Source organism: Papio anubis, chromosome 5 (assembly GCF_008728515.1).
Source record: "Papio anubis isolate 15944 chromosome 5, Panubis1.0, whole genome shotgun sequence".
Classification (NCBI taxonomy): Eukaryota; Metazoa; Chordata; class Mammalia; order Primates; family Cercopithecidae; genus Papio; species Papio anubis.
This window is the reverse complement of record NC_044980.1, coordinates 135265700-135291910: the sequence shown is the minus strand read 5'-3', so window position 1 is coordinate 135291910 and position 26211 is coordinate 135265700. Positions and strand designations below refer to the sequence as shown.

The 26211-nt window shown below is 44.0% G+C and overlaps 1 protein-coding gene across 15 annotated transcripts in view; it reads left to right on the top strand.

Moving 5' to 3' along the window:
• Window positions 1-23075, top strand: part of FGF1 (fibroblast growth factor 1) — a 110315-nt gene extending 87240 nt beyond the window's left edge. For 9 of the 15 annotated variants that reach the window (XM_021939181.2, XM_031666052.1, XM_021939184.2 and 6 more), the window contains 3 exons: window positions 843-1045; window positions 14425-14528; window positions 19790-23075. In XM_021939181.2, coding sequence (XP_021794873.1) covers window positions 877-1045; window positions 14425-14528; window positions 19790-19984 — 468 coding nt within the window. In that variant the 5' untranslated portion in view covers window positions 843-876 and the 3' untranslated portion in view covers window positions 19985-23075. Of the gene's footprint in view, window positions 1-842; window positions 1046-14424; window positions 14529-19789 lie in introns of those variants that run through there. The other 6 variants (XM_021939187.2, XM_021939188.2, XM_021939189.2 and 3 more) reach the window with 3 other exon arrangements.
• The last annotated feature ends 3136 nt before the right edge of the window (window positions 23076-26211 follow it).

Here is a 26211-nt window from a genome sequence, read left to right as displayed (position 1 = left end):
AAAGGTATATTATATATAACATGGTGGTTTCTGTGTTCTATCACACATTAGAAAATAGCTAGGATGAAAACAGCCTGTGTGCAAGGGACAGACCCACCTCTCTGTGCCACATGAAGCTATGGGAAGCTATGGAATGGGCAGGGACCAGGCACAGCCTTCATAATCTGTCTCATAACATTTCCTTTGATATGGTGTTTGCCCTTTACAAACCCCACTCACTCCCACTCTGTGCCTTTTTCCCTGGTTCCAGCTCTGTTTCCCCCAGTCAATCCAGAAGGTTCCCTTAACATACTAAGCCTTTGCTGTCCCTGTTGTGTCCCTGAAAGGCCTCCTGTGCCTTTGGCTACAGGTCCTGAATGTCCAGGCCATCTGTGCTATCTGCTTCGCTGTACCTCATCAAGACAGCGTGAGGGTGGAGGGCAGAACCTTGGTCCTGGCCTCTCAGCTTTTGTGGGTTTCAGCCAGACCCTGGGTGTTATTTTAGTGCGACTTTGGTGTTTAATTTGAGGATGTGTGTGGACCAGAAGGAGGGACCAAAACATGATTTTTTTTCCCCTTGGTCAAATGATTAAATTTGAAGTTCTAAAAAATGCACAGTTTGGTCCAAAGCTGTGTCCAACTGGGAAGAGAGAAATGCCCTGGAAACCCCTCCCAGGCCGGGGACCATCCTTCCTTAACCACCAGCTGCCCCACAGGCCTGCGGACTGCGGGCATCACCTGCGCAGGCTGTGCTTACTCACTACCCAGGAGCCCTGTGCCCTGAAGCCGTCCTTCCTCTCTTCAAAGTGCATTTTGTGCCTTTGCTGGAAGAGCCGACTACAGATTTGTTCAATTTCTTACAGTCTTGAAAGCGCCACAAGCAGCAGCTGCTGAGCCATGGCTGAAGGGGAAATCACCACGTTCACAGCCCTGACCGAGAAGTTTAATCTGCCTCCAGCGAATTACAAGAAGCCCAAACTGCTCTACTGTAGCAACGGGGGACACTTCTTGAGGATCCTTCCGGATGGCACAGTGGATGGGACAAGGGACAGGAGCGACCAGCACAGTAAGCCCATCTCTATGGCACCCCCTTCCTTTTCTGACATCTTCTGTAGTCGAGGTGGGAGGAAGGTTCATATTTAAGTACAGGTACTTGCTTCTCCAAGGTTCTATTCAGGCGTGACACATTCAGAGGTGGAGTCACATAAATGTGTAGAATGTCTGGGTTTGGAAAATAGGGAGTTGTGGGGGCCACCACGTACCCAAACGTGTCCTATTTCAAGTTTTTTAAAGCACTCTCTGCTGACCCAACAGAACTGGCTGCCGGTGCTCGATCCCTGTATGTTTTCCCAGGTTTCTGTAACTAGTGAAGGATCTGGCCCCGAAGGCTAGTCAGGGGTCTGCATGCTCCATGATGGGATGAACCAGACGGGCATGGCGGTAAATCCTGCACAGAGATGTGGGCTCCGTTTCAAGTCAACTGACTCTCCTGGTTATGTTTCCACTGGGCTTGATTTGTGAAATCCTAGTTCATAATCGTAGTCTTACACATCATAAATTACGCAGCTTTCCCTCTGCGTATCCCGCAGATGTGGCTGTGGTAACCAGCAGAGGTAAAGTCATTCTCCAGACCTTATAGAAACTGGAGAGTAGGAGCGACTAGCGCCAAATGCTGAATATCTCTTCCAGCACTTCCTGGCAGCCCGGGTCTCAGAGGTGTTGATAAATGAAGGTATGACTCTGGAGAAAAGAATCTTCTTGACTCTCTAAGTATAAAAAAATCTCTTCCTTCTGCTTTGATACTTCTGGCACTGGTGTGTATGTTTGATATTAGGTGTCCAGGTCCTATCATGATGTCATCTGAGATCCCCTGAGTCCCACTGCAGCATCAGAGGTTACAAAGAAGCCTAAAGCCAGATCCAGTCCCTGCTTAGAGGGTCAGCAATCTCAAGAGTCAAACATAAAACAAATCAAGAGAAGGAAAATCAGGAGACACAGAAGAAGCCAGGCAGGCAGGAAGTTTCTGTAGGACTGGCTTTAAAATGCAATACAAAACACTCACTTTGACATGATGGTTTATAGATCAGGTGGTCTTAATTATTCATGGACCATGCACCAGAGGTTGCAGGTTCTAAGCACAAATGACCACTTCACTGGTGCTCATGCTCTACCCTCAGATGCATGGGTAATGGAGATGGACGCTGACGTTTACACACGAGGTGACATTGTTCCTTCCTCCCCACCCACCACACAGACCCTTGAGATGAGGAGCAGGAAGGCTGACGCTGGGGCTTGCAGCTGCAGAATTAGCTCTTTTGGGCTTTGTTTTGATGGTTTATCTTCAAATGGGCTTGCTGAATGCCTTATTTTCAGTGAAAAACAGGTGTCAGAATGAGGCAAAAAAAGGACTAGTTTGTTTAAAAGCATACATAAGCAATGTTCACTGCAAATTAGCAAACTTAGATTGTAGTCCATTGTGTCAGGCATGATACACAATTCATGTGATCTGCCCCACAGAACACAAGGGAACAAGCTTTAATTCCTCTGGGTTTTAAGTGTTCCTAATACATCTTACCAATTTTCTGAAAAAGTAGGGAATGCTCTCCGGTCCTCAGAACCCAAGAGGAAAGACAAGCTTCGTGATATGTTCCTTGGGGTTAAGCTAGCTCTTCTGGGAAACCTTGACTTCTGGAGTAACAAGAGGCTCCAATACTGGAATTTCTGTAGCAATGGAAAATGGCTTCCTTGTTGTCATTCCATCATTAGCAAAACAGACTGCACTCTGGGTGTGTAACGCTGGCACAACTTCTGGAGTCCACAGTGGATTTGGTCGCCTGACTTAGGATGTCAGGAACCCCTAGAAAGGAGCACAACGTAGCCCTGGGAGTGCAGGAGAGGATTTCTGCATTCAAGGAATGCCAGATTATTTTCCAAGTGAACTGGGGCAACTGCACCTTTCTGTCCTCACTTTTCTCATTTGTACAAAAAGAATACTAATATTCCTTGCCTCACAGGTTTCTTGGGAGGGTTAAATGAGATAATATAGTGAGAGTTCTTGGCACAGTGGCTGGCACAGAGGAACAGCACAGCACGTGTTGGTTCATATTGCAGTTATCATCATCGAGCCTTCTATATAATCAGCCTAGCATATGGTAATAGAGGGTCGTATTTAAGGACCTTCCAGACTCTTCTTTTTTACAGTACTGCCACCCAGGAAAGCCAAGGGGCTAGATGCAGGCTTGGATTCAGGGTTTCTCTGCCAACACTCAGAGTTGTTGTGTGGGCCTATCATTTGCTTACTCTGAACTAAGAACAAGGACCACGAGGACAGAGATCAGAATAAGTGGGGTGGGTGGTCAGAAGCCCATCCCTGTACCTGTCATTACTGGAACTAGATATTCCACTGCAGAGTCAGCAGGCTCCAGTTCAAGCCTACTCTGCCCCTTTCTGCCTGGAGCAGCCCTGGACAATTAACGTTCTTGCCATTATGCATTCTTTCTGTTTGCAAACTCTGCAAGAGAAGCTTCAAGCTCCCCAGCCCTGGGACTCCAGTCCTTTCCTAACTAGAAATTTAAGTGTCTCCAGTGTTCCCAACTAATTTTCAGGAAAATCGTTTAATCTCGCTGAGACTCAGTTTCTTCACCTGTGGAATGGAATGGCAGCATTGCCTAGTGTGCCTCATAAGGGCGAAACTTCTATTTACTAGGATTCTGCAGGTGAGAGGCGTCCTGGGCACGGAGGTACTCCCTGAATGTGGTTCTGTCGCCCTCTTCTGCCCAGTGGTGGTACTGCCAAAGCCCTTCTGAGTTTCAAGGGTTATTCAGAAACAGAATTGCTGGCCAGGCATGAGGCGGATGCTCCCTGGCTACATGTGATCCGCACGGCCTGGCAAGGAGATATTTTCGATGCCTTGATCACTAGTTTGAACATAATTAGAGACTGAGGTGACAGAGTCACATGTTAAGACTTCCTTCAGAAAGAGCGTTTCTAAAAGCCAATCGAAAAATTTAAACAAATCACACAAGATAGAACCGTATGCCTTTGAGCTCTACAAGACAGAAATAACTCCTTTCATGGCTTCTCTTTGTCCCAAGGTCATTGATCTTTCCTGGGCAAGTGTATCTTCTTCCTGCCTCAAGGAGAATGAGTTTCCAAGTACCTAACCTTTCTTACAGTGGTATAACGCTAGGGCAGATGCTCGTGTGGGGGCCATTCTAATAGAGACCTGAGTAAAATGTCTCTACTGGTGTTCTTCTGGCCTGCAGAGAAGATGGTTTTGGTTTGTCCCGTTACCATTCTTCAGATCACTGCTGCAGGCAGTTACCAATATGGACTGTGGACGCTGGTTACGCTGCCATACTAGGAAGGCCAGGCAGAATCACCCAGGGAGTGCTGCATAGATCCCAGGGCTGATGGGCACAGTTTGTGAGAAGGTTCATGTTGGCCCCTAAGCTTCAGCTCAGGGAGACACATAAATGGTGTCACCATGAGAGGGGGAGGTCCTGGAAGAGGATCAGGTCTGGGGGAAGATGGCCAGTTCCATTTTGGACACAAGCATTTGAAGAGTGTCTCATGTACCATGCAGCCGTCCTTGGGGTTATAATTCTCCATTTATTTGTGCAATTATTTAATTGTTTTCCCTCCTACTGGACTCCTAGAGGATAAGGACTTTGTCTCTTATTGCTCAACACTACAAACTTTGTGTCTAGCACATTGCCTGCCACTTGGTAAAATGCCCAGTAAACATTAATTTTATAAGTGACTGAACTGTATTGGTGGCAGCTAAATTCAAAGTCAACAATATATTCAATAAACATCTGTGAGCCCTGATATATGCTGGGCATTGTGTTGAACTCCTCCACTTCCACCTAACCACAACCTTGAGAGGTTACTAATTATCATCACTCTAAGAACACTGCAGCTGACAGGCGTGACCAGCTCCTAACTGGGAGGGCTTGGCACCGACCACATCTTCTGTTTCCAGGACTAAGGCTCCTTCTGTATCCCACCACCACCTGACACCAACATCATGACAGCGGTTCCGCCCCACAAACTGATTCAATACACACATCTGTGCTGTGGGTCAGATGGGTGGAGGTCAGGTCCCAGCACTGCTATTTACCAGCTGTGTCATCCTGGGACAGTTACTTCTCAATGTGCCTCAGTTTCCTTGTTTTAAAAGCAAGAATGACAACAGCACCCACTCATCGAAATGTGGGAGTTTTAATGTGATAATGTTTGTAAGAGTGTTTAGCACACTGCTAGGCACATAAGTGCTCCAAAAAAATGATATTGATCATCATTCTTCTGGGATTCCTGAGCCTTCCTCACCTAACCACCTGACCTGTCAAGTCTGTTAGATTAAGTGAATGCTACGCTTGCTCGCAGAACTGAGGGTGACTCTTTGTCCCAGCTTCTCTGGGACTACCTGGGTTGAAGCCCCTGAGGCCTGACACAGAGGCATAATGTGCCCAGGCACAGGTGCAGCAAACCCCGCTCCATCTCACTCCTCTGGCAGGGCAAGTCTGCTCTGTGTTTGATTCTGATCTTTCTGGGGAGTTTCCTCTCTGGTGAAGGGGGACCATGACTTATCCCTCAATGAGATTATTAACTGGAACAATAATTAGAGAATAATTTCCTTATGAGCATTCCAAACCTGCAGCTGCCTGCCACAGCCCACAACCCCTCACCTCCCCAAGCACGCAAGAGGCTACGTGGGGAGCAGAATTACCGGCACCACTCACTGCACAAATGGAAACGTTCTTAGGCAAAGTGCGTGCCAATCAAATATTTATAAATCAAGCCACATCCTAAAGGCAGTAGCAGAATTCACTGGTCAAAACAATCCTACCTTGCAGCCCTTTCTAAAGGGCAGGTTCCTCTTCATGAAATGCCTCCTGCCCTGTTGCTTTAGGGGAGTCCAGACTTCTATTCTCTGGTTGGGATCACTCAGCACCTAGCGGGTAAGGCACTGTATTCCCCACCAGCATAGACCTGAAGTCAAAACAGCTTTTCAAATGACTACTATGGGGAGAGCTGGACCCCACTGCCAGAAGTCAGAGAGAGGGGAAGGTCTCCAGGCAGGAATGTACTCCACACCAGGGTTCTCTCGCCTCGGTCACACGTGATGGAAAGGACTCCTTGCCCTCCTCCCCACAACCCTCATCTGATTACATAGAGGATTTTTATACATAAACTTTAAAATACACACACACACACGCATAACATATAATATATAAACTATATATAATATATACATATATGTCATTCAGTCTCTGGACTGTATCAAAATTTTCCAGGCACCTTTTTTAGATCTTAAAGAAGCAGACAACTTTTAAGATAAGGGTTTTTTCCATATATGTATTTACATGTGTGTGTGTATATATATTTATATATAGATGTGTGTGTATACATATGTGTGTGGGGGTGTGTGTGGGTGTATTTTTTTAAATACTGGAATTATTTTCCCCCAAATTCGATTTTTCCCCTTCTCTGTCTTTCTCTAATGTTTTACCAATCCCGGCTTGTGGCTACATTTTAATTATAAATGCCACTGACATAAAACAACCTCACCAAGTTCTGAATGAGGCTGACCTCACTTTGGGTAAACACGGCAAAGGACGGGAAGTCTCCAACCCAGAATAAACCAGGCACATAATCTCTCTTGGCCTCTCTTTGGAGAGCAGAGGCGGAAAGCAGGCTTAGAGGCCACGGACAGACATGCTACAGAAGCAGAACCTCTCTTTCCAGGCATTTTCCTCATTGAATGCACCAGTTGTGGTCTTATCTTTACATTTTCCTGGGATGGGACAGGCAGATGCTAGGATAGCTTGGGGCTCAGAAACAGGGTGCAATACCTCAAAGTTGACTTCTCTTGGCACTGGCAGGCTCATAACCCTTTTTCCTTCTTTCTACCTTTGGAAAGTAAGGGATTGCTGTTCTTATGTGAACAAACTACTGCTAAGACCTAATGGAAGGCTTTGGGAAGCAGAGGAGAAAACCAAAGCTACGAACTTAGTTCCTCAGACAAAAGGTGTGAACACCTAGTTGGGGGCTAGCACAGCATGCAAAAGCTCTGGGCTCCCCTTTATGTAGGTTTCCCAGGTATGCAGGGACTCGTGAACCAGTTTAAATAATGAGCATGGGACAAGGAAGACCATGACCCACGAAGGTGAGTCTGCACATTTCAGTTTAATTGACATATAGTTCTGACAAATAGGCCGTCCCCAAACCAACACTTCTTAACTCATTCCTAGTAAAGGAACAGGACTCTGGATTCTACTGGGGGCACATACAGTCACAAATCCACCGAGCAAACACTTCTAGCCCTCTGCCCGTACATTTTTACAATGCTTTATCTAAGTTTGAATTTCTCCAAGAAATTTCTATCATTAGAGTACCTTTTTAAAAGTTGCTTTCCATCTCTTCAGCTAAATTCATCGTTAATGTCCCCATTTCAGAGGGGAAAACGAAGTACCCTGAGGACCATGGACATGTCTTGTTTTTCAAAAAGTCCTTGCCCCTTCATCCCTGAGATGCTTGAGAGACAAAGACTTTCCTATTCATAGATAGCAAGTCCTAGATCCCTGGATGGGATAAAGAAGAGATGCTTGCTCCTCCTGATTTGCTCTGGGCGCTAACCTGGTCGGGGTGTATTGAAAAAGGGAGTGGACAGAGAAGTTAGAGCTTTAGAGGGGCCTCATGTACCCTCCTGCCTCCCCAGTTCTCCTGGGTCCCAGTCTGCCCCCAGGAAGACCCAGCTTTTATGAGTGCTTATGCTCAGGTCTAGATGCAACATGGACTCATGCCTAAGCTGGGTCATAAAACATCTCAGGGGTCACCAGGAACAAAAAGCGGGAGTCTTGGCCAGCTCTGAGTGTCCCATTGACTATGAACGGAGCTTTAACACATCAGCTACCATTCTAAAAGGTATGAAGGAGAATTAGGGGAGATCATTAGCAAATCCCTGATGAAAATTTTGTAAAATACACAAAACAATATACATAGTTCATGTATATGTAGTAAAATAGAAAACTATGCACTAGATATAGACTAAACATCAGGAATCCCATCACCCAGAGTCCTCTGGTGTCAGCAGCTGGCTGTTCTTACCTCAGAACTGTTTATAAAGAAATAGAGTTAGGATGAAGGAAACATTTCCTCAATTCCTCTCCCAGTCTTAGTTCCTCTTATCCTTCCCAAAGCAGCTACTTGTATGAATTTGGTCAGTATCTGGTGCACAGTTTTATATTTTAGTACAGATATATTCATGAGCTACATACGTTGTATTGTGTTCTTTTTTTTCTTTTCTTGAGACGGAATCTCACTCCGTCGCCAGGCTGGAGTGCAGTGGCGCGATCTTGGCTCACTGCAACCTCCACCTCCCGGGTTCAAGCAATTCTCTTGCCTCAGCCTCCCGAGTAGCTGGGATTACAGGAACCCACCACCACGCCTGGCTAAATTTTTTTGTATTTTTAGTAGAGACGGGGTTTCACCGTGTTGGCCAGGCTGGTCTTGATCTTCTGACCTTGTGATCTACCTGCCTCAGCCTCCCAAATGTATTGTGTTTTTTAATACAATTTTCATCAAGGATTTACTGTATTCTCCCACTGTAATTTTTTTTTTTCACTGTATGTTATATTCTGCCTTTCTTTGAAAGGGAATTTAAAAAAAAAAAAAACCACACACACACAGAGAGAGAGAGAGAGAAAGAGAGGAAGAATGTTGCAGTTTTTGTGCTTTTGTTTGCTTTTAGCTCAAAAACAAGTGGAGCTTTTGTTATTGCGTTGCTGTATCACTCAGAGTTCATTTGTCTGTATCCCTAATCATGCGGAAGCCCCGAGTGCAGGGACCATGCCTGGCACTGAACGTAAGTCCCAGCACCTAGTAGATGAATACATGTTGACTGAACGGTTCTCCGTCCCCCGACCCTGAGCTGCTACCTGAGGAAGGAGCTGCTGCTGTGTGGCCAGCCCCTCCCTCTCTTCCCAAGGCCCCCCTTTCTCATGCTCTCTCCTTCCTTGCCCGTCCTCAGCAGCAGCTGCAAGAGGATGTAGGTCTGGAAAACTGGAATGAAGTCACACTAGAGAGCTGGACACCTAGCCAGCTACACGAGCTGCTCAGCCTGGATGTTGCTCCTTCCTGCCAGCCCTACTTGCAGAAGGATATATGTTTAGGAAACTTAGCCAGAAAGAAATCTAGTGAAAATGAGCTATGAAACTTGGACATCCTGGAGAAATAATATTTACAGAGGAAACTCTTGAGACGAACTCTCACCGGCACAACAACCCTGGTGTCGGGACTCGTGGCTGAGGGCTGAAGTCATGTGCTAAGCAGGCCTCTGGCTCTTGTTTACCTCTAGGAGGCCTCTTCATGGCCATGATGGAACTCCACAGACGGCAAAGCCAAGCCTGTTCAGCCCCATGGCCAGACAAGCGGGTGCTATTGAAGGCAGCAAAACAGAAAAGCATAGGAAATGAAAAGCTTTTAAAAAATCTTCCTTGATTGGCCAGGCACGGTGGCTCGTGCCTATAATCCCAACATTTTGGGAGGCCGAAGGGGGGTGGATAACTGTGGTCAGGAGTTTGAGACCATCCTGGCCAACATGGTGAAACCCCGTCTCTACTAAAAATACAAAAAAAAGAAAAAAAAAAAAAACACTAGCCGGGCATGATGGTGCGTGCCTGTAATCCCAGCTACCTGGGAGGCTGAGACAGGAGAATCACTTGAACCTGGGAGGTTGTAGTGAGCCGAGATCGCGCCACAGCACTCCAGCCTGGGGAACAGAGTGAAACTCCATCTTAGAAAAATAAACAAAGAAAAACTTCCTTGATTACCTTAAAAGACCTCCCCTTTGGGGTTTCTGTAGCACCTATAATGTGTTTGACTAAATATCTACATATATGGGTGATAGGTTGAAAAGAGTCCCAGGCAGCTAACCTCACCTCATTCTGTGGCTACGAATGGGATCCTGGATGGCCACCCGCCATCTTGTCCATGTGTGATCTTGAACACAAGAGGGTCCGAGCAGGAGAGTATGGCTGAATTTGGATCAATCCATTCCCATAATTGGAGCCCAAGAGGTTATGTGAAAGAGAGGAAAAATGTAGGATACTTAGAGTACTCAACCTAGGGTTTGGTCATGATTTTTCCCCTTCTTAGAAGTATAACCTTGCATAAAACACACTCTCACCAAACTCCAGCTCTTCACCTAAAGGACAGAGCAAGCACCACCTTCCTCCAGGGAACACTTCGAGGAGCAGAAAAGGTCACAAAAGCACAGAGGAAATAGTCTGATGAGTACTGGCCACTTTCCATGCATTAGCCCTTACAACAACTACCATTATAGATAAGGAACAGAGGCAAATAGTTTGCCGGATGATCACACAGCTGATAGGCAGCCAAGTAGAACTTGAGTTGATGCAGTTGTGTTTTGGAGCCCACACTCCTTAATTTTATACTGTTTATATCAAGATAGAAACTAGCATGATGCCTGGCACATTGTAGGTGATCAGTAAAAGGTTAGCCCTTTCCTTTGGTCTCTCTTAAACATACAGGATTATGCTGAGAAGTTGACAGAAAAGTATATGTGAAGGTTCTCTGAAAACCATGAAGTCTAATAACCATTTTTTTTTTAAAAAAAAAAAAAACAGCTTTATTGAGATATAACACACATACCATACAATTCACCTATTTAAGTTGTACAATGCAGTGGGTTTTCTTACAACTTAACAGAGTTGTGCAACCAACACCACAATCCATTTTAGAATATTTTCAAAAAGAAGCCCCATGCCTTTTAACCATAATTCCCCCATCTCCACCCACCCTGGCCCTGGATACCCTGAATCTACTTGCTGTCTTTATGCATTTGCTTATTCTGGACATTTCATTTAAATGGAAACATAAAACACATGGTCCTTTGTGATGCCTGCTTCCCACTCAGCACTGTTTCCAGACTCATCCGTGTTGTGGCAGGCCTCAGAACTCTGTTCCTTTTTATTGCCAAAGAATATTCTATTGGCATTCCATGTATCTACTTGCTCCATAGACTGTTAGACTGAGAAATAACTTTATGGAGACTGAGCGCAAATACCCCTCATTTCACTGAAAAAGAGACTGTGTCTAAGAGGCTACACAGCCTAGCCAAGGTCACTCAGCTCAGAGCCCAGCCTTGAGCCTTAGAACTCTCCATGCGGTCCCATCTTACTTCACCCCTCAGAGCATTATTGGAAACATAACTCAAAGTGCACAGCTGATTGATGATGGGCCAGCAGAATCATCTCTGCCAATATTAGCCCAACATCATTCATTCACCAAGTAATGTAGACTGCCCACTGTGTGCAGGGCACTGTAGGAGGTGCTGAGGACCCCAGAGGGAACAGGACAAGATCTCTGCCCTTCTTCTCAGAGTGTACACTTTCCTGAGGAGGCAGAAATAGATCAGCAGCTCCCTAGATAATAAGATCATTGCATGTTGTACTAAGTGCCATGAAAGAAACAAGCGGCAGAGGAGGAGAAGAATGTGGGGGAGGGTGGCATTGGCAGGGAGAATGGGGTGGGGATGAAAGGACCTTGTGCACAGAGTGTCACAGGTTACTGGGGAGGGCCTCTTTTAGGACATTTAGGCTGAGGCCTGGAGGAGAAGGACGTTGTGAATATCCAGAGGAAGAAGGTCCCAGAGAGAGAGCATTGCATGTGCAAAGATCCCAGGAAAACAGGGAAAGTTTGAAGTTTAATAGGAGCAGAAAGACAGAGCGAGCAAGTGGTGTGACTGAAGGCTCGAGAGAGCAGAGCCCACCTTACAGTGGAGGCCCACTGGCCTGTTCCCTCATGGCTACACTCTCAGAGCTAGCTATTCCTAGGAGGACCTGTGAGAAAGTGCATCAGTGGCTTCCAGTTCCTTCCTGTGAATTAAATAAACTCCACTTGCCACAGGAAGCTAGAGGAAGTCCTGAGTCTCTATAGCAAAGACTTCTAAGGAAGGGAGAATTGCATCTTAGGTAAGGGTGATAAAACTATGTATCATCATGGGGGTGAATCAGGAGATAAGGAAAGCAAAGAGAAATAAGAAAATACAGGCATATTAACAGAGAAGTGGTTAAACAATTATCGTATAGCTACATAATGGAACACAATTCAATTGGCAAGAAGAAAGAAGTTCACTCTTTCTGTACTGATGTAGAAAGATCTCCAATTAGTTAAGAAACAAAAAAAAGCAAGGGCAGAACTGTGTGCTCAGTACATTACCATTAGTATGAGGTAGTATGTCTTTTGCAATATACGCATACAAGCTCTCTAGAAAGGATACACACACAAGGTGTCTAGGAGGGGTTTCCTTGTTTCTGTATCCCCCAGGAGATGTGCACTCCAGAGGGGAGCTTTTCACTATCTCCTCTGCTATTTGGAAACATGGAAGTATATTTCCTATTCAAAGAAACTAAATTAAAAATGAAAACAGGCCTGGATGCAGTGGCTCACGCCTGTAATCCCAGCACTTTGGGAGGCTGAGGCGGGCGGAGCACAAGGTCAGGAATTCGAGACCAGCCTGACCAACATGGCGAAACCCCTGCCCCGTCTCTACTAAAAATACAAAAAAATTTAGCCAGGTGTGGTGGTGCATGCCTGTAATCCCAGCTACTCAGGAGGCTGAGGCAGGAGAATTGCTTGAACTTGGGAGGCAGAGGTTGCAGTGAGCCAAGATCGCGCCACTGCACTTCAGCCTGGGTGACAGAACAACATTCCATCTCAAAAGAAAAAAAAAAAAAAAAACAAAGAAAAGGCAATGAGGGGTCTAGATCTACCAACCAAAGCCCTGTGTGTTCCAGCCTCTCCTGCCCCTCGGCCTCTGCCAAGCTGGACCTCAGAGATGCCCCCTCATCCTCCTAGGGAACTACTGGGCAGCCACTGGTGCCTGGTCTAGATTTCACTCCTACTCGTAATGATGGTTCTGATGGTCTAGTGAACAAATAAATTATCCCGAAGAGTCTAGAATTAATTCCAATTCCCAAATGTGAACTATCAAAGCACCTCTCTCAAGAGGGCACCCGAGGGTGAATAAACAAGTTAATAATTATCAAATGAATACTGGATTCCAATTAAGTGTCCAGCACCTTGGGAGTGTCAATCAGTGTGAATGAGGAGAGTGTGACTCTGTAACTCACAGTCCTTTCCCTCCATCTCCAGGTTTCTCAACCTGGGTGCTGCTGATTCTCTGGGCTGGAAAATTCTTTGCTGTGGGGGCTGCCCTGTGCATTGTAGGATGTTAGCAGCATCTCCAGCCTCTACCCACCAGATGCCAGTAGCACCCACCCCCCTAGCTGTGACAACAGAAACTGTCTTCAGAGATTGCCAAATGTCCCCTTTGGAGCAAAATCATCCCCAGTTGAGAACCACTGTTCTCATCACTGCATTTCCAGGTAACAGCTTCATTCTCCCCACATCAGGAGCTGGCGATCACCCCTCTGCCTGTACCCCAGGTGGGTTGCCATAGAGGCTGAGGGATTGACGGAACCTTCATTGCGAGGGAGTTCCTTTAGTTTCATATGTGGCAACCAGTCCTAACTCCCTGGGAACCTCTTCTGTCTCAGGGAAAGTAGCAATCTCAGATTTTATAAAATAACCATCTGTGGATAGAAGTCTCTCCCACAACTAGAAGGCCCAGACAATTAAAAGGCACCCCTGGCCGGGCACGGTGGCTCAAGCCTGTAATCCCAGCACTTTGGGAGGCCGAGACGGGTGGATCACGAGGTCAGGAGATCGAGACCATCCTGTCTAACACAGTGAAACCCCGTCTCTACTAAAAAATACAAAAAAAAAAAAAAAAAAACTAGCCAGGCGAGGTGGCGGGCGCCTGTAGTCCCAGCTACCGGGGAGGCTGAGGCAGGAGAATGGCGTAAACCCCGGAGGCGGAGCTTGCAGTGAGCCGAGATCCGGCCACTGCACTCCAGCCTGGGTGGCAGAGCGAGACTCTGTCTCAAAAAAAAAAAAAAAAAAGGCACCCCTGTGCAGGTTGATAACAAAAGCAGAACACACACAGGGTGGCCAGATCCCAGTCTATGGCACCCAAGACTGCAGGGATGAGGGAGCCTGGGGGAGTGAATACCATTTCCTCCTGTGATTATTTTCCTACAGGTGACAGAAAGAAAGGAGCGAGGCACCGTGAAGGTGCACTCAGGGTCATTTTGTAACCAACAGGGTGGACAGGTAGGTGAGCCGGCCGGTGTCTCTCCTTCCTTTCCCAAGGACGTAATTCCCAATGGACAACTTTATTTGGAAGGCAAAGAAAAAGGGACTGTATTTCTATGTTTTGATTAATCTGAGGCTCATCCCTGAGGGCTCTGCAAAATGAATGAGCAGAATTTTCCATGGCCAACTGTCCTGGCTGCCGGGTCCTATCGGCAAAAGCGTAGTGTTTATTTACTTTTGCTCGTGTTATTTTTATTCCAGTTCAGCTGCAGCTCAGTGCGGAAAGCGTGGGGGAGGTGTATATAAAGAGTACCGAGACTGGCCAGTACTTGGCCATGGACACCGACGGGCTTTTATACGGCTCAGTAAGTATGAAGCTGACATGCTTCCAGACGTGGCCAAGGTTTGAGGTTTCCAGAAATCTTGTTACATGGAGTGAGGCAAACTATAAAGCAACAATTAGTCTCTGTTTGTTATTTTTTCCAGAAGGATTCCCACCCTCACCCTGCTTTATTTTAGACACAAACATAAAAGAGTTTCTTGTGGTATTCTCTTAAAACACTGAAATGTATTATCATATAAACACAGAGGAAAGATTGATTGATGTTTTGGTAACTCTTCAGTCACTCATTTTAGAATATCTAATCCCATTCCATTCATTCATTCATTCATTCATTCATTCCAAAAATGTTTTCTTTCTTTTTTTTTCTTCGAGACAGGGTCTGGCTCTGTCGCCCAAGCTGGAGTGCAGTGGTGCAATCATGGCTCACTGAAGCCTCGAACTCCTGGGCTCAAGCGATCCTCCCACCTCAGCCCCCCGAGTAGCTGGGACTACATATGAATACCACCATGCCCGGCTAACATTTTTATTTGTTGTAGAGACAAGGTCTTGCTATGTTGCTGAGGCTGGTCTCGAACTCCTGGGCTCGAGTGGCCTCGGCCTTCCAAAGTGCTGGGATTATAGGCCACCACACACAGCCCAAAAATGTTTCTTGAGTACCTAGGTACTATGTGCTATAGGGGTGTCTCTTATTGCTTTTTTCACAAATGGCGGAGCTTGGGCTTTTGTAGTTTATGTGTCATGCATAAAACTTTGAAAATAGCCCCTTTTATTCTGAAAGGATCACCTAAAAGGATAGAAAGCTTAATAACTAATTCAATATTTATCAAATGTCTCCTGTGTCTAAGTGCCATGTTAGGTACTGAAAGGATGTGAGGATGAATGAACCGCATGGAGAGGCGTAGTCTAATTGTTTCTTCAGTAGCTAAAATCCTCCATGTTCCCTGCCCTCTCCCTATCATAGCTAATGCTTTATACAGGTTTGACCGTGTATAGATAGGTCTTTATGGGAAAGGAATAGAAATAGAGGCAATGTGATTTTGCCCCTGTTGGTATCTCTGTGACCGGAGTTAACTGGAGAGACAGCTTAAACCAATGACTGAAGGTTTTGAAGTTATTTCTAGATTTTAATGATCCCTCCTCTGTATCCTAACAATTGATAAACTAAGGCTTGGCTGTAATTCTTAGCCCAATCCATACCCCTTTCCTCCCTTGTATGAAGATGTCTTCAAAAAGACAGCCAGTAGGGGGAATTTTAGTCTGGAGCTTTACCTTATATCAAATTGCCAAGTGACAGAGGGCACAGGAAACCCTCTCTTGAAGTTGTCATCTCAGCCAAGGGTCCAGATGTGAACACAGTTTCGTTTCCTCTCAGTGCCCACTAGGGATCAGGAGATGAAATCATCAGGGTAATAGGCAACGTCTAAAACGCTATGTGCTCAGTACAGATCACCTGGGACGGCTTTAAGGGGTTTGGGAGTAGGGGTTTAAGGTAGTTCTTCCAGGTGGTAGCAAAATCAATCCATCAGCCAATCGTTCAGTCTCAGACTCATGATTGAATCTCATGCCTCTGCCACTCTGGCAAGTCACTTACCCACTCTGAGCCTTGTCCAAAATGAGGACGGTCATGGATCATAACCGCCTCACACAGAGCGTACATGAGTTCAGTGGCGCAACACACAGAACGCGCCCATCAGAGTGGCTGGCACGTCACAGACCAGTGGTGGCTGTAAGACAAGTCAGCGTAGAAGCCCCTCACCCTCACTGTATCTTAGGTTATGCCACAGTTTTATGGCTTTTCCCCCTTTAAATCAATTTTGATGTTTACTGTAACCTGCTTTCACTTATAGAAAAATATTGAGGGAGAACTCCCAGGATCTAACTTCCGATACGCTCCAGGCACCCCCTTCTCCCACCATAACCGTGGCCACCACTGCAATTCACCTGAAATATGATCTTAGTATATGACAGCTAAGAATGTGTGCATTTTCCCCATTGATAAAGAGAAGTTCTAAGATATCTCAAAGCTCTGCTTCATGCTCTTCACAAAATTTAGGCACTAATCCATCCTGATTCAAACTTGTGTGTGTGCAAAGGATATATATATTTTTTAAAGTTTGAAAGGCTATATATCAAAATATTGGGGGTGGAGAATGGGTGATTTTATAATATGTGAATAACTTCCTGTATTTTCCAAATTTTTTTTACAGTAAGTATATGTCACCTATGTAACTTGGGGTGGGAGGGGAAACATGCTAAATATAAAAAAGAAGACAATTTAAACAATAGGCATGAATCAATAGTTAACCCACATGTCTTCGGCATTGTAACCAAGTGCATAACGAGTGCTGACAAATCCTGGTGGAGGGACGGAGCACCGCTGATCTGGCCTGCTGACTCAGCCTGTGACTCAGCTATTTTGTGTGTGTCAACTGCTCCAATGTAATAGAGACATCAGGTGGGGAATATGGCCATCCTCACCTTCGTCACAGAACGCAGGCCTGATGCCCACTATGAGGTGTCAGGGGTGAGTCCTCTCTACAAGGGAGTGGGCAACCCACATTGGTCCAAGCTGTCTACTTCCTTCTACCCCCAACAATGTGCATCAAACACGAATGTCTGGACCAAGTTCCTCTAGAGGCAGCAGAGTCATCCAATAAAATATATTTATATCTCATCTTGTTCCAAAATGATCTAAAGTGTCTCACCCTGTTGTCATTTCACTAGATTATGAATGAATAAGAAGCAGGATACTTCCTGTTACACAATTCCTTACTAAGAAAGGCTGACTTTCCTGACTGCTTTGTATTATCTCAAGAATCAAATTAAACGCATTACTTAGCTGGTGAGCACCTATTATTTGCAAGGCTCTGTGTCTGGGGGTGGAGAGAAGACCAACAAGATTCCATCTCCTTCCTCACTAGGGTTTATAATCTAAAGAAACAAACATAGAGAACAATGAACAACATGATTGGAAACCACCAGACAGTGATTGGAAATCACCAACCACAGTGGGTGAAGAGAAACTGCAGGGGTCACACGACTTGAAAAAGGCAAAGCAGGCCGGGCGCGGTGGCTCAAGCCTGTAATCCCAGCACTTTGGGAGGCCGAGATGAGTAGATCACGAGGTCAGGAGATTGAGACCATCCTGGCTAACACGGTGAAACCCAGTCTCTACTAAAAAATACAAAAAAAAACTAGCCTGGCAAGGTGGCGGGCGCCTGTAGTCCCAGCTACTGGGGAGGCTGAGGCAGGAGAATGGCGTAAACCCGGGAGGCGGAGCTTGCAGTGAGCTGAGATCCGGCCACTGCACTCCAGCCTGGGCGACAGAGCGAGACTCTGTCTCAAAAAAAAAAAAAAAAGAAAAAGAAAAAGAAAAAGGCAAAGCAAAGTCAGATGTCTCAGTTCCCAGCCTAAGTGTTTCAATATACCTGTTTTAGACCCAAATGCAATAAATATATTCTAAGATCTTGACGAATAGAAAGTTCAAAAACTGAGTTGCCCCTCCACCAACAGATTAACTACAAGTAAGCAAAATAGTGGTTGCTGGGTTTTTTTCAAGTAACTGCACTCTTTAATATGTTGTGGCTGATTTTCAACTTAATAAATGTACAGCTGCACTAGATTCTACTGTACGGATATTCTTTTATCCACTTAACCAATCACCTTTCCATGGACATATAGGTTACTCCTAATCGCTTGCCCCTGAAACCATTGGTTCAGAGACCATCCTCAAAAATACAACTGTACACTTACTCAGCCATCTCCTAGAGTTAGATTCCTAGAAGTGAAAGTGCTGAGTCAAAGGTAATACATCTTGTAAATTTTGATACATATTGCTAAACTGTCTTCAGAAAGTTGCCACTAATTTTTCTCGCCAACTGTACGTGGCAGTGCCTAGTTCCCACATTCTAAGTCTTGCAAATTTTTTTTATCTTTGTGCAAATGTTTTTTTTAATCTTTGCACATAGGATAGCTAACATATGATACATAATTTTTAATTTGCATTTTTCTCATTAGGAATATTGAATGTTTTCATAGATTTGTTGTTCATTTTTAAAACATCAAATAAAACATGACATTTTGATGATATCATAAGTATATATCCATATAGCCTTATCTAGTCTGTATGTACATAAAGAGATGTAGGGGAGGATGCTCATCAGCGATTAACAGTTGCCTATATCTGGGTGGTGGGTTTTGGGATAGTTTTTTTTTTACAAAGTAAAGGTATGTTTTTAAAAGTACAATTCTTCTTGTAAGTAGCATTTTTATTACCCTTTAGAGACAGGGTCTCGCTGTGTCACCCAGACTAGAGTGCAATGGTACAATCATAGCTCAGTACAGCCTCAAACTCCTGGGGTCGAGCAATCCTCCTACCTCAGCCTCCTAAGTAGCTAGGAGGACAGGCACACACCATGGCATCTAGCTAATTTAAAAAAAAAAATTTTTTTTTGTAGAGAGTGGGTCTTGCTATGTTGCCCAGACTGGCCTCAAATTCCTGGGCTCAAGCAATCCTCCTGCCTCAGCCTCCCAAAGAAGTGTGATTACAGGCATGAGCCACTGTGCCTGGCCACAAGTAGCATCTATTTATAAGATTCTTCTTATAAGTAGCAAAAAATAAAGCTATTTTCATTTAAAAAAAATTTACATTCTAGGATATATTTCATGCTTAGGATAAATTTTGCACAAGCATATCTTCATAACAATACACAGGCAAAATCCTGACATTGCTAGTGAAAATCACCAGGATAAAAAGGCATTTTAGCAGCTTTGTATTTATTCTTTAAGTCTAGTCTTCAAGTTAAAACAACAACAACAACAACAACAAACCCACTACATCACAGTCTGGTTTTTACTTATTTTGAATGTTTTTCCATGGTCATGCCTGTGTGCCAGGCCACTACAGAGATGAAAGATCCAGCCCTGCCCTCAAGGTACTTATAGGCAAGCAGGATGTCCCCATGGGAGATTCTAGAGTCCTGAGGACTCTTAGAAGTGCTCTTATCAGTCGCATCTTTATTACTTTAAAATGGATTTTAAATGGAAAGGGAGTTTACAATAATAGCAAATGCATACTGAAGGCTCTTTAGTGCCAGGTGCTGTTCTAAGTCCTTAAGACTACCCTGTGAAATAAGTTCCACCATGACCCCAATTTTCCTGAAGAGGAGACTGAGGCAGGGAGAGCTTTAGTATTTTGCCCAATGTCACACAGCTAGTAAATGGGGACTCCCATGTGAAACCACTCACTAATTGTCCTACTCTCTTTTGGTTTTATCTTTTTAGCAGACACCAAATGAGGAATGTTTGTTCCTGGAAAGGCTGGAGGAGAACCATTACAACACCTACATATCCAAGAAGCACGCAGAGAAGAATTGGTTTGTTGGCCTCAAGAAGAATGGAAGCTGCAAACGTGGTCCTCGGACTCACTATGGCCAGAAAGCAATCTTGTTTCTTCCCCTGCCAGTCTCTTCTGATTAAAGAGATCTGTTCTGGGTGTTGACCACTCCAGAGAAGCTGCGAGGGGTCCTCACCTGGTTGAACCAAAAATGTTCCCTTGACCATTGGCTGCGCTAACCCCTAGCCCACAGAGCCTGAATTTGTAAGCAACTTGCTTCTAAATGCCCAGTTCACTTCTTTGCAGAGCCCTTTACCCCTGCGCAGTTTAGAACAGAGGGACCAAATTGCTTCTAGGGGTCAACTGGCTGGCCAGTCTGGGTCTGGGTTTGGATCTCCCATTGCCTCTTGCAGGCTGAGTCCCTCAGTGCAAAGGCGGGGCCAAATGAAGTGTGTTAAGGGGTCTGCTGAGTCATTAGTAACTGCACACTATTTCCCTCTACTGAGTAAACCCTGTCTGTGATTCCTCCAAACATCTGGCATGGCTCCCTTTGTCCTTTCTATGCCCTGCAAATATTAGCAAAGAAGCTTCATGCCAGGTTAGGAAGGCAGCATTCCATGACCAGAAACAGGGACAAAGAAATCCCCCCTTCAGAACAGAGGGATTTAAAATGGAAAAGAGAGATTGGATTTTTGGATTGGATAACTTAGAAGGATAACATCTCCATGCAGAATACATGAAGAAAGGGAGGCCCAGTGGCAGGAAGGCAGAATAAATCCTTGGGAGTCATTAGCATGCTTTGACCTTCCCAGGGTTACTCAGCAGCAGAGAGCTCAGGTGGAGAGCACTAGAAGTGGTTTCTTGGTAACAAGCAAGGACATCAGAGCTGGGAAATTCATGTGGATCTGGGGACTGAGTGTGGGAGTGACGAGAAAGAAAGGGAAACTGTCTGAGGGGATATCATAAAAAGAGGATGATTTCAGAAGGAGAAGGAAAGAGAAAGTAATGCCACACATTGTGCTTGGCCCCTGGTAAGCAGAGGCTTTGGGGTCCTAGCCCAGTGCTTCTCCAACACCGGAGTGCTTGCAGATCATCTGGGGACCTGGTTTGAAGGGAGATTCTGATTCAGTGGGTTGGGGGCAGAGTTTCTGCAGTTCCATCCAGCCCCCGGGTGCAGGTGCTGACGATACTGCTGCCTTACCCGCCATACGTAAAGGAGCAGAGTCCTGGTCCTAAAGAGCGTTATTCAGCTGAAGGTGGTTCAACTCGCCGAACCTCACCTGACCTCAACTCACCCTTAAAAACGCACACCTCATGAGTCTACCTGAGCAGTCAGGCAGCACTGACAGTAGTTATACCTGTACTAAGGAACATGATTTTAAGATGCTTTGGCCCAATGCCTATAAAATGCCCCTTTCAAAGATACACAAAAACATACTTCAAAAATGTTAAACCCTCACCAACAGCTTTCCCAAGAGACCGTTTGTATTACCATTACTTGTATAAATACGCTTCCTTCTTAAACTTGACCCAAGTGGCTAGCAAATTAGAAACACCATTCATCTCTAACATATGATACTGATGCCACGTAAAGGCCTTTAATAAGCCATTGAAATTTACTGTGAGACTGTATGTTTTAATTACATTTAAAAATATATAGCTTGAAAGCAGTTAAACTGATTAGTATTCAGGCACTGAGAATGATAGTAATAGGATACAATGTACAAGCTACTCAATTATCTGATACTTACATTTACCTATAAAATGAGATTTTTGTTTTCCACTGTGCTATTACAAATTTTCTTTTCAAAGTAGGAACTCTTGAGCAATGATAATTGTGAATAAAAATTGATGAGAGTGTTAGCTCATGTTTCATATGAAATTGAAGTAATTGTTAACTAAAAACAATTCCTTAATAACTGAACTGTCATATTTAGAATGGAAGGAAAATGACAATTTGTTCAAAGCATAGTGCAATTGAAGAATTGACCTAAGTAAGTTGACACTATGGTTAATAATAGTATTTTAGATTTGGGCAGCAAAATGATTTCATAACATTTTTGTTTTTGTTACTTGGATAAGATCAATCTGTTTTATTTTAGTAAATCTTTGCAGGCAAGTTAGAGAAAAAGCAGTGTGGCTTAACATCTCTTTAGTATGAAGATTTGACCAGAAAAAGATACCCAGAGAGGAAATCTAAGATAATTATAATGGTCCATACTTTTTATTGTATGAATCAAACTCAAGCATAACATTGGCCAAGGAAAATTAAATGCCATTGCTAACATGTGAAATGGAAGTCTGTGATTTCAGAGATGCAAAGCATTGTAGTAAAAACACCAATGTGACCTCGACCACCTCAACCCAGATACCATTCATATATCTGTTCAATGACTATTAAGTTGCCTACTTTGTGCTAGGCACTGTACTGGATACTGGGGACCTTGTCTGTCTGGTTTGCTGCTGTATCTTCTCCTAGGGCATTATATTTATGATGAAAGATGCTGTGGATTCAATTCTTTCAGTCAAGAATAAACACAGACTTTGTAGGTTCCTGCTGAATAAACAGCAAATCCCAGAAACCCAGATTTTGGAAGAATCAGCAACCCCCAGCATAAAATAAACCCCTATCAAAATGTCAGAGGACACAGCAAAGTAAACTTAGCATTTTCAACTTTAGAACCGTGTCAGCTTCAGGGGGACTGCTTTCAAATCAGCCAAAGAGCCTATCAGATCTAGAAGGAAGAGGTTGGTAGTTCCCTGCTCTGTTTTGAACATGCTCTAGTTCATTAACCTGGGGGCATTCCCATTGCTGTCTTAAGTAAGTCTCATAGCCAGCTCCCGTCATGTGAATTCATTTTCGGGCCAGCTCTGAACAAAGCATCATGAACATGTGTGCCTTTGGTTGTTTGCAATGTGATGGTGGTAGAGGTAGGTACTGGTTTCCTTGGAAAGAATGATAAGAAAGATTCCTATGGCCAACAGTGTGTATGAACAAAAAACTGATTGGAGCATCAGCTGTTACTGAAGGTCCTTGCTTTATGTCAGAGGCAACGGAACCCAAGTCTCCAAGTCCTCAGCCTTGAGTGTACTGCTGACAACTAAACTCACAGGCTGCAAAGCAGACCTCTGATGAAGACGCCTGTCATTTCATATCACTGTCTTTTTGTGTATCATAGTCTGCACCTTACAAATATTAATAAATGTTCCAATAACAGGTGATAATGTCTCTGAGTTTCTGAGCATCCTGTTGCCTCATCTTTCTATCAAAGGACTTCCCTGGCATCCCTGAGGTGTGGCTGCTTAGTTTTCTATACTTACCTTGTTACCAGATGTCAGACTTTAAAAGCTAACAGGGAATGCGAAGGTAGAAACATTTTTCAATGTGTTTGGAAACAGAAGGCAGTATGGGTGATCTCCTACATTTCTGTTAGGGTAATATACATATACAGGAAATCTGCCTCCTGAGGAGTCAGGCACCACAAATAACTCAGGTGAAACTTTTTCTTCTTAACATAAACCATGTAAAATTATGCTACTATTGTTGAGGTGACTGGCTGGTGCTTAGGCAAAGATATGATATGACCTGAAAACAACAACAACAAAAACCATTTAAGGACTTACTTACAATTTTAAGTCAATGGCAAGAGGGTGGATCTCTTCATCTTAAGAGCCCTGATGTGGAGCCGTAGATGTGCTTCTCAGATTTTCTAAATTATCATTCTGAGCAGTATTTCCTTAAATAAACCTCTGGATCTTATGACATCCTTAGGAGGAAGTATGCTGCTGCCTAGCACAGCATATGGAATCACACACACAGATGCACACGCATCGTCTAAGGAAAAAGGTGGACAGTGTGTGCTCACTCTACTAATTACATACTACAATATTGATATACCACACTCAATCCCTTCTTTCCCTTCTAAAGTTGCATAAAGCAATGTTTTCTACTTTTTGGATCTTGTTCCACCATAAGAACTACATTTTCCATTACAACCTGGCACATACATACTGTTATACATATACACCACTGAAACAAAAATTTCACAAAACTAGATGAGAGGCACTTTGATTTTGCTGTTACATTCCACTAAAACACACTGGTCAAACATCATTTAACTTGGTTCACAACATTCATGGGTCACAACTGCAGTTTGAAAAACACTGACTTAAAGCAACTGTTCTTCCCAAAGATGGCGAGACCCAATGAGTATCTTGTGTTAAGGCTTTAGTGTTTTCAAAGACACAGTTTGTTCTTGAGTAAACAAGACAAGAGGACATCCTGTTACCCAGGAACCATCTGTTTTGAAGGCTCTGTTAATTCTTTTAGCCTGATTTGCTGCTAATCATGTAAAATGAATGTAATGGAACAGATTCCATGGGCGCCCACTGCTGCCTCCAAGGCTGGTCTAGCAGATTTTTCTGCTCTTGGAAGCCCTGGAGACTTTGACCCCCTCCCCATCCTTTGGAATTCTCATCACGTTGGGTCTTGAGGTCGTTCCCTCCCTAACTCCCACAGTCTTCACTTCATTCCTCTCTGTTGCCTCCCCAACCCCCAACAATTCCTAGTTCTTAACCACTTCTAATAAAAACATAAAAAGCAGATTGAACCAAGAAAAGGCTATAACCTGGGGCCTCTATGCAGCTTCCCCAGCTACTATCACTTTCTGGAAATGATCCTCTCTCACCTCTTATCTACCTTTTAAAAAGTATGCCATTCCTGGCTCAGTCCTAAGCTAAACACCATTGCTGCTGGAATGCAGCTTATACAGGGATCTGCATTTTCCATCTCAGCTGAACCAACTCAACAAAGTAATTCTATGTCTTAAATATTTGGTGGGGTGCGGGTGGCTGAGAATGGACCTCCTGTCAGTGAACTTGACCACAAAGAGAAAAATACAAATATAGTCTTCACTTTTCATATTTATCTGAGTGATGTCCTATTCATCATGGGATGGGAAGGGAGGAGGAATCTCCAATCCTAAGCACTTTTGGGTTGTTATATTAGCTAGTATGGTAGTAGTAGCTCATCAAACAAAAATGTGCTGTCAACTACACTTCCACAAATTAACAAAAAATATTTTTAGAAGCATTAGTGACAATGTGGAAATATTTAAGCCCAACTGAGCAGCAGGACTTATATGTTCTCCATTTCAAAATGACTAGGGATGATTTGTTTGATGACTGTTAAAACTGAAATAATGGCTAATAAAAAGTGGCACCCCCTCCTTCGAATCCACTCCCTAAAGCTGTCTTCCACCCCCAGGAAAAAACTCCTCTTGCCATTGTACATAAATGTACACTAAAATCGACTCAGAACTCAGAGCTTCAGGTTTGGAGATCTGACACTACGGACTCCAGACCCTAGTGATTCAACTACCATTCTCTCAAGTTACAAGGGAAATGTACTAAATGACTATTGGAATCTTTCTGCAACGTTGGACCCACTTTGTGGTTGACATATTGACCATGACATACTACACTGTTAGCTTTCCACCCTAGTTATAAAATTAAAAAGAGAAACCAGGTCACACACAGCCCGAAGCCAGAGGGTGGGTTTGCTTTATAAAATGCACATATTGTAGGACCTAGCTTTGGGGTCTTCTGATGGTTCTGAGAATGTTTGTGATGTGGGAAGGAGATATTTCCCAAATTGCTTCCTTGCTTCTTAGCTCCCCACTGTCATGCAGGCTATATTTACACATTCAGCAGCTAAACATTGGTGTCTGTTTCATTACATAAACAAGGAAAACCTCACATGTCCTTGATGTGCTTTTCTATCAGCCTTAATGAAGGGTTGGGCACTCCCTGTTTGGAACTGTGTTCAATTTAAGGATTTGGTTCACTTGGCCAAAGTGTTCAGGGATAGAGATGTAAATAGTCAATTTGTGCCAATTGTCACAGAGACACACTTCACTGTGATTTTTACATTTCATGTTTTCTTAGGAAATAATTTTTTTTAGTCTGACCCATAGATACATAAGAATAAGAAGTTGGATTATTTTCGAATATGCCTTATTCTCCAAAACAAATTGTAGGAACGTATTATATACTAACTTGTATATAATTTGCATGGATTAGAAAACAAGACTGTTCAGAGCCTGGGAATATCAACTGTATTAAGAGTTTAGCCACTTCCTGTGGAAATGAATAGTAAAATCTATTGCATTCTCAAAATAGAACACCTGCATGAGGGACCGTGCTATTGAAACAGGAAATGGTACAAGTTTTAAGACTGGGCAGACTGTTTCTGCTAATACAGGACAAAATTGCAAATCCAAGACGGTTGTGCAGAAAGAGCACATGAGAGGTAAATACGTTTCCATATCCTTGGTACCACTGAAATCTGCTGTATACTCAATTGAGGTAA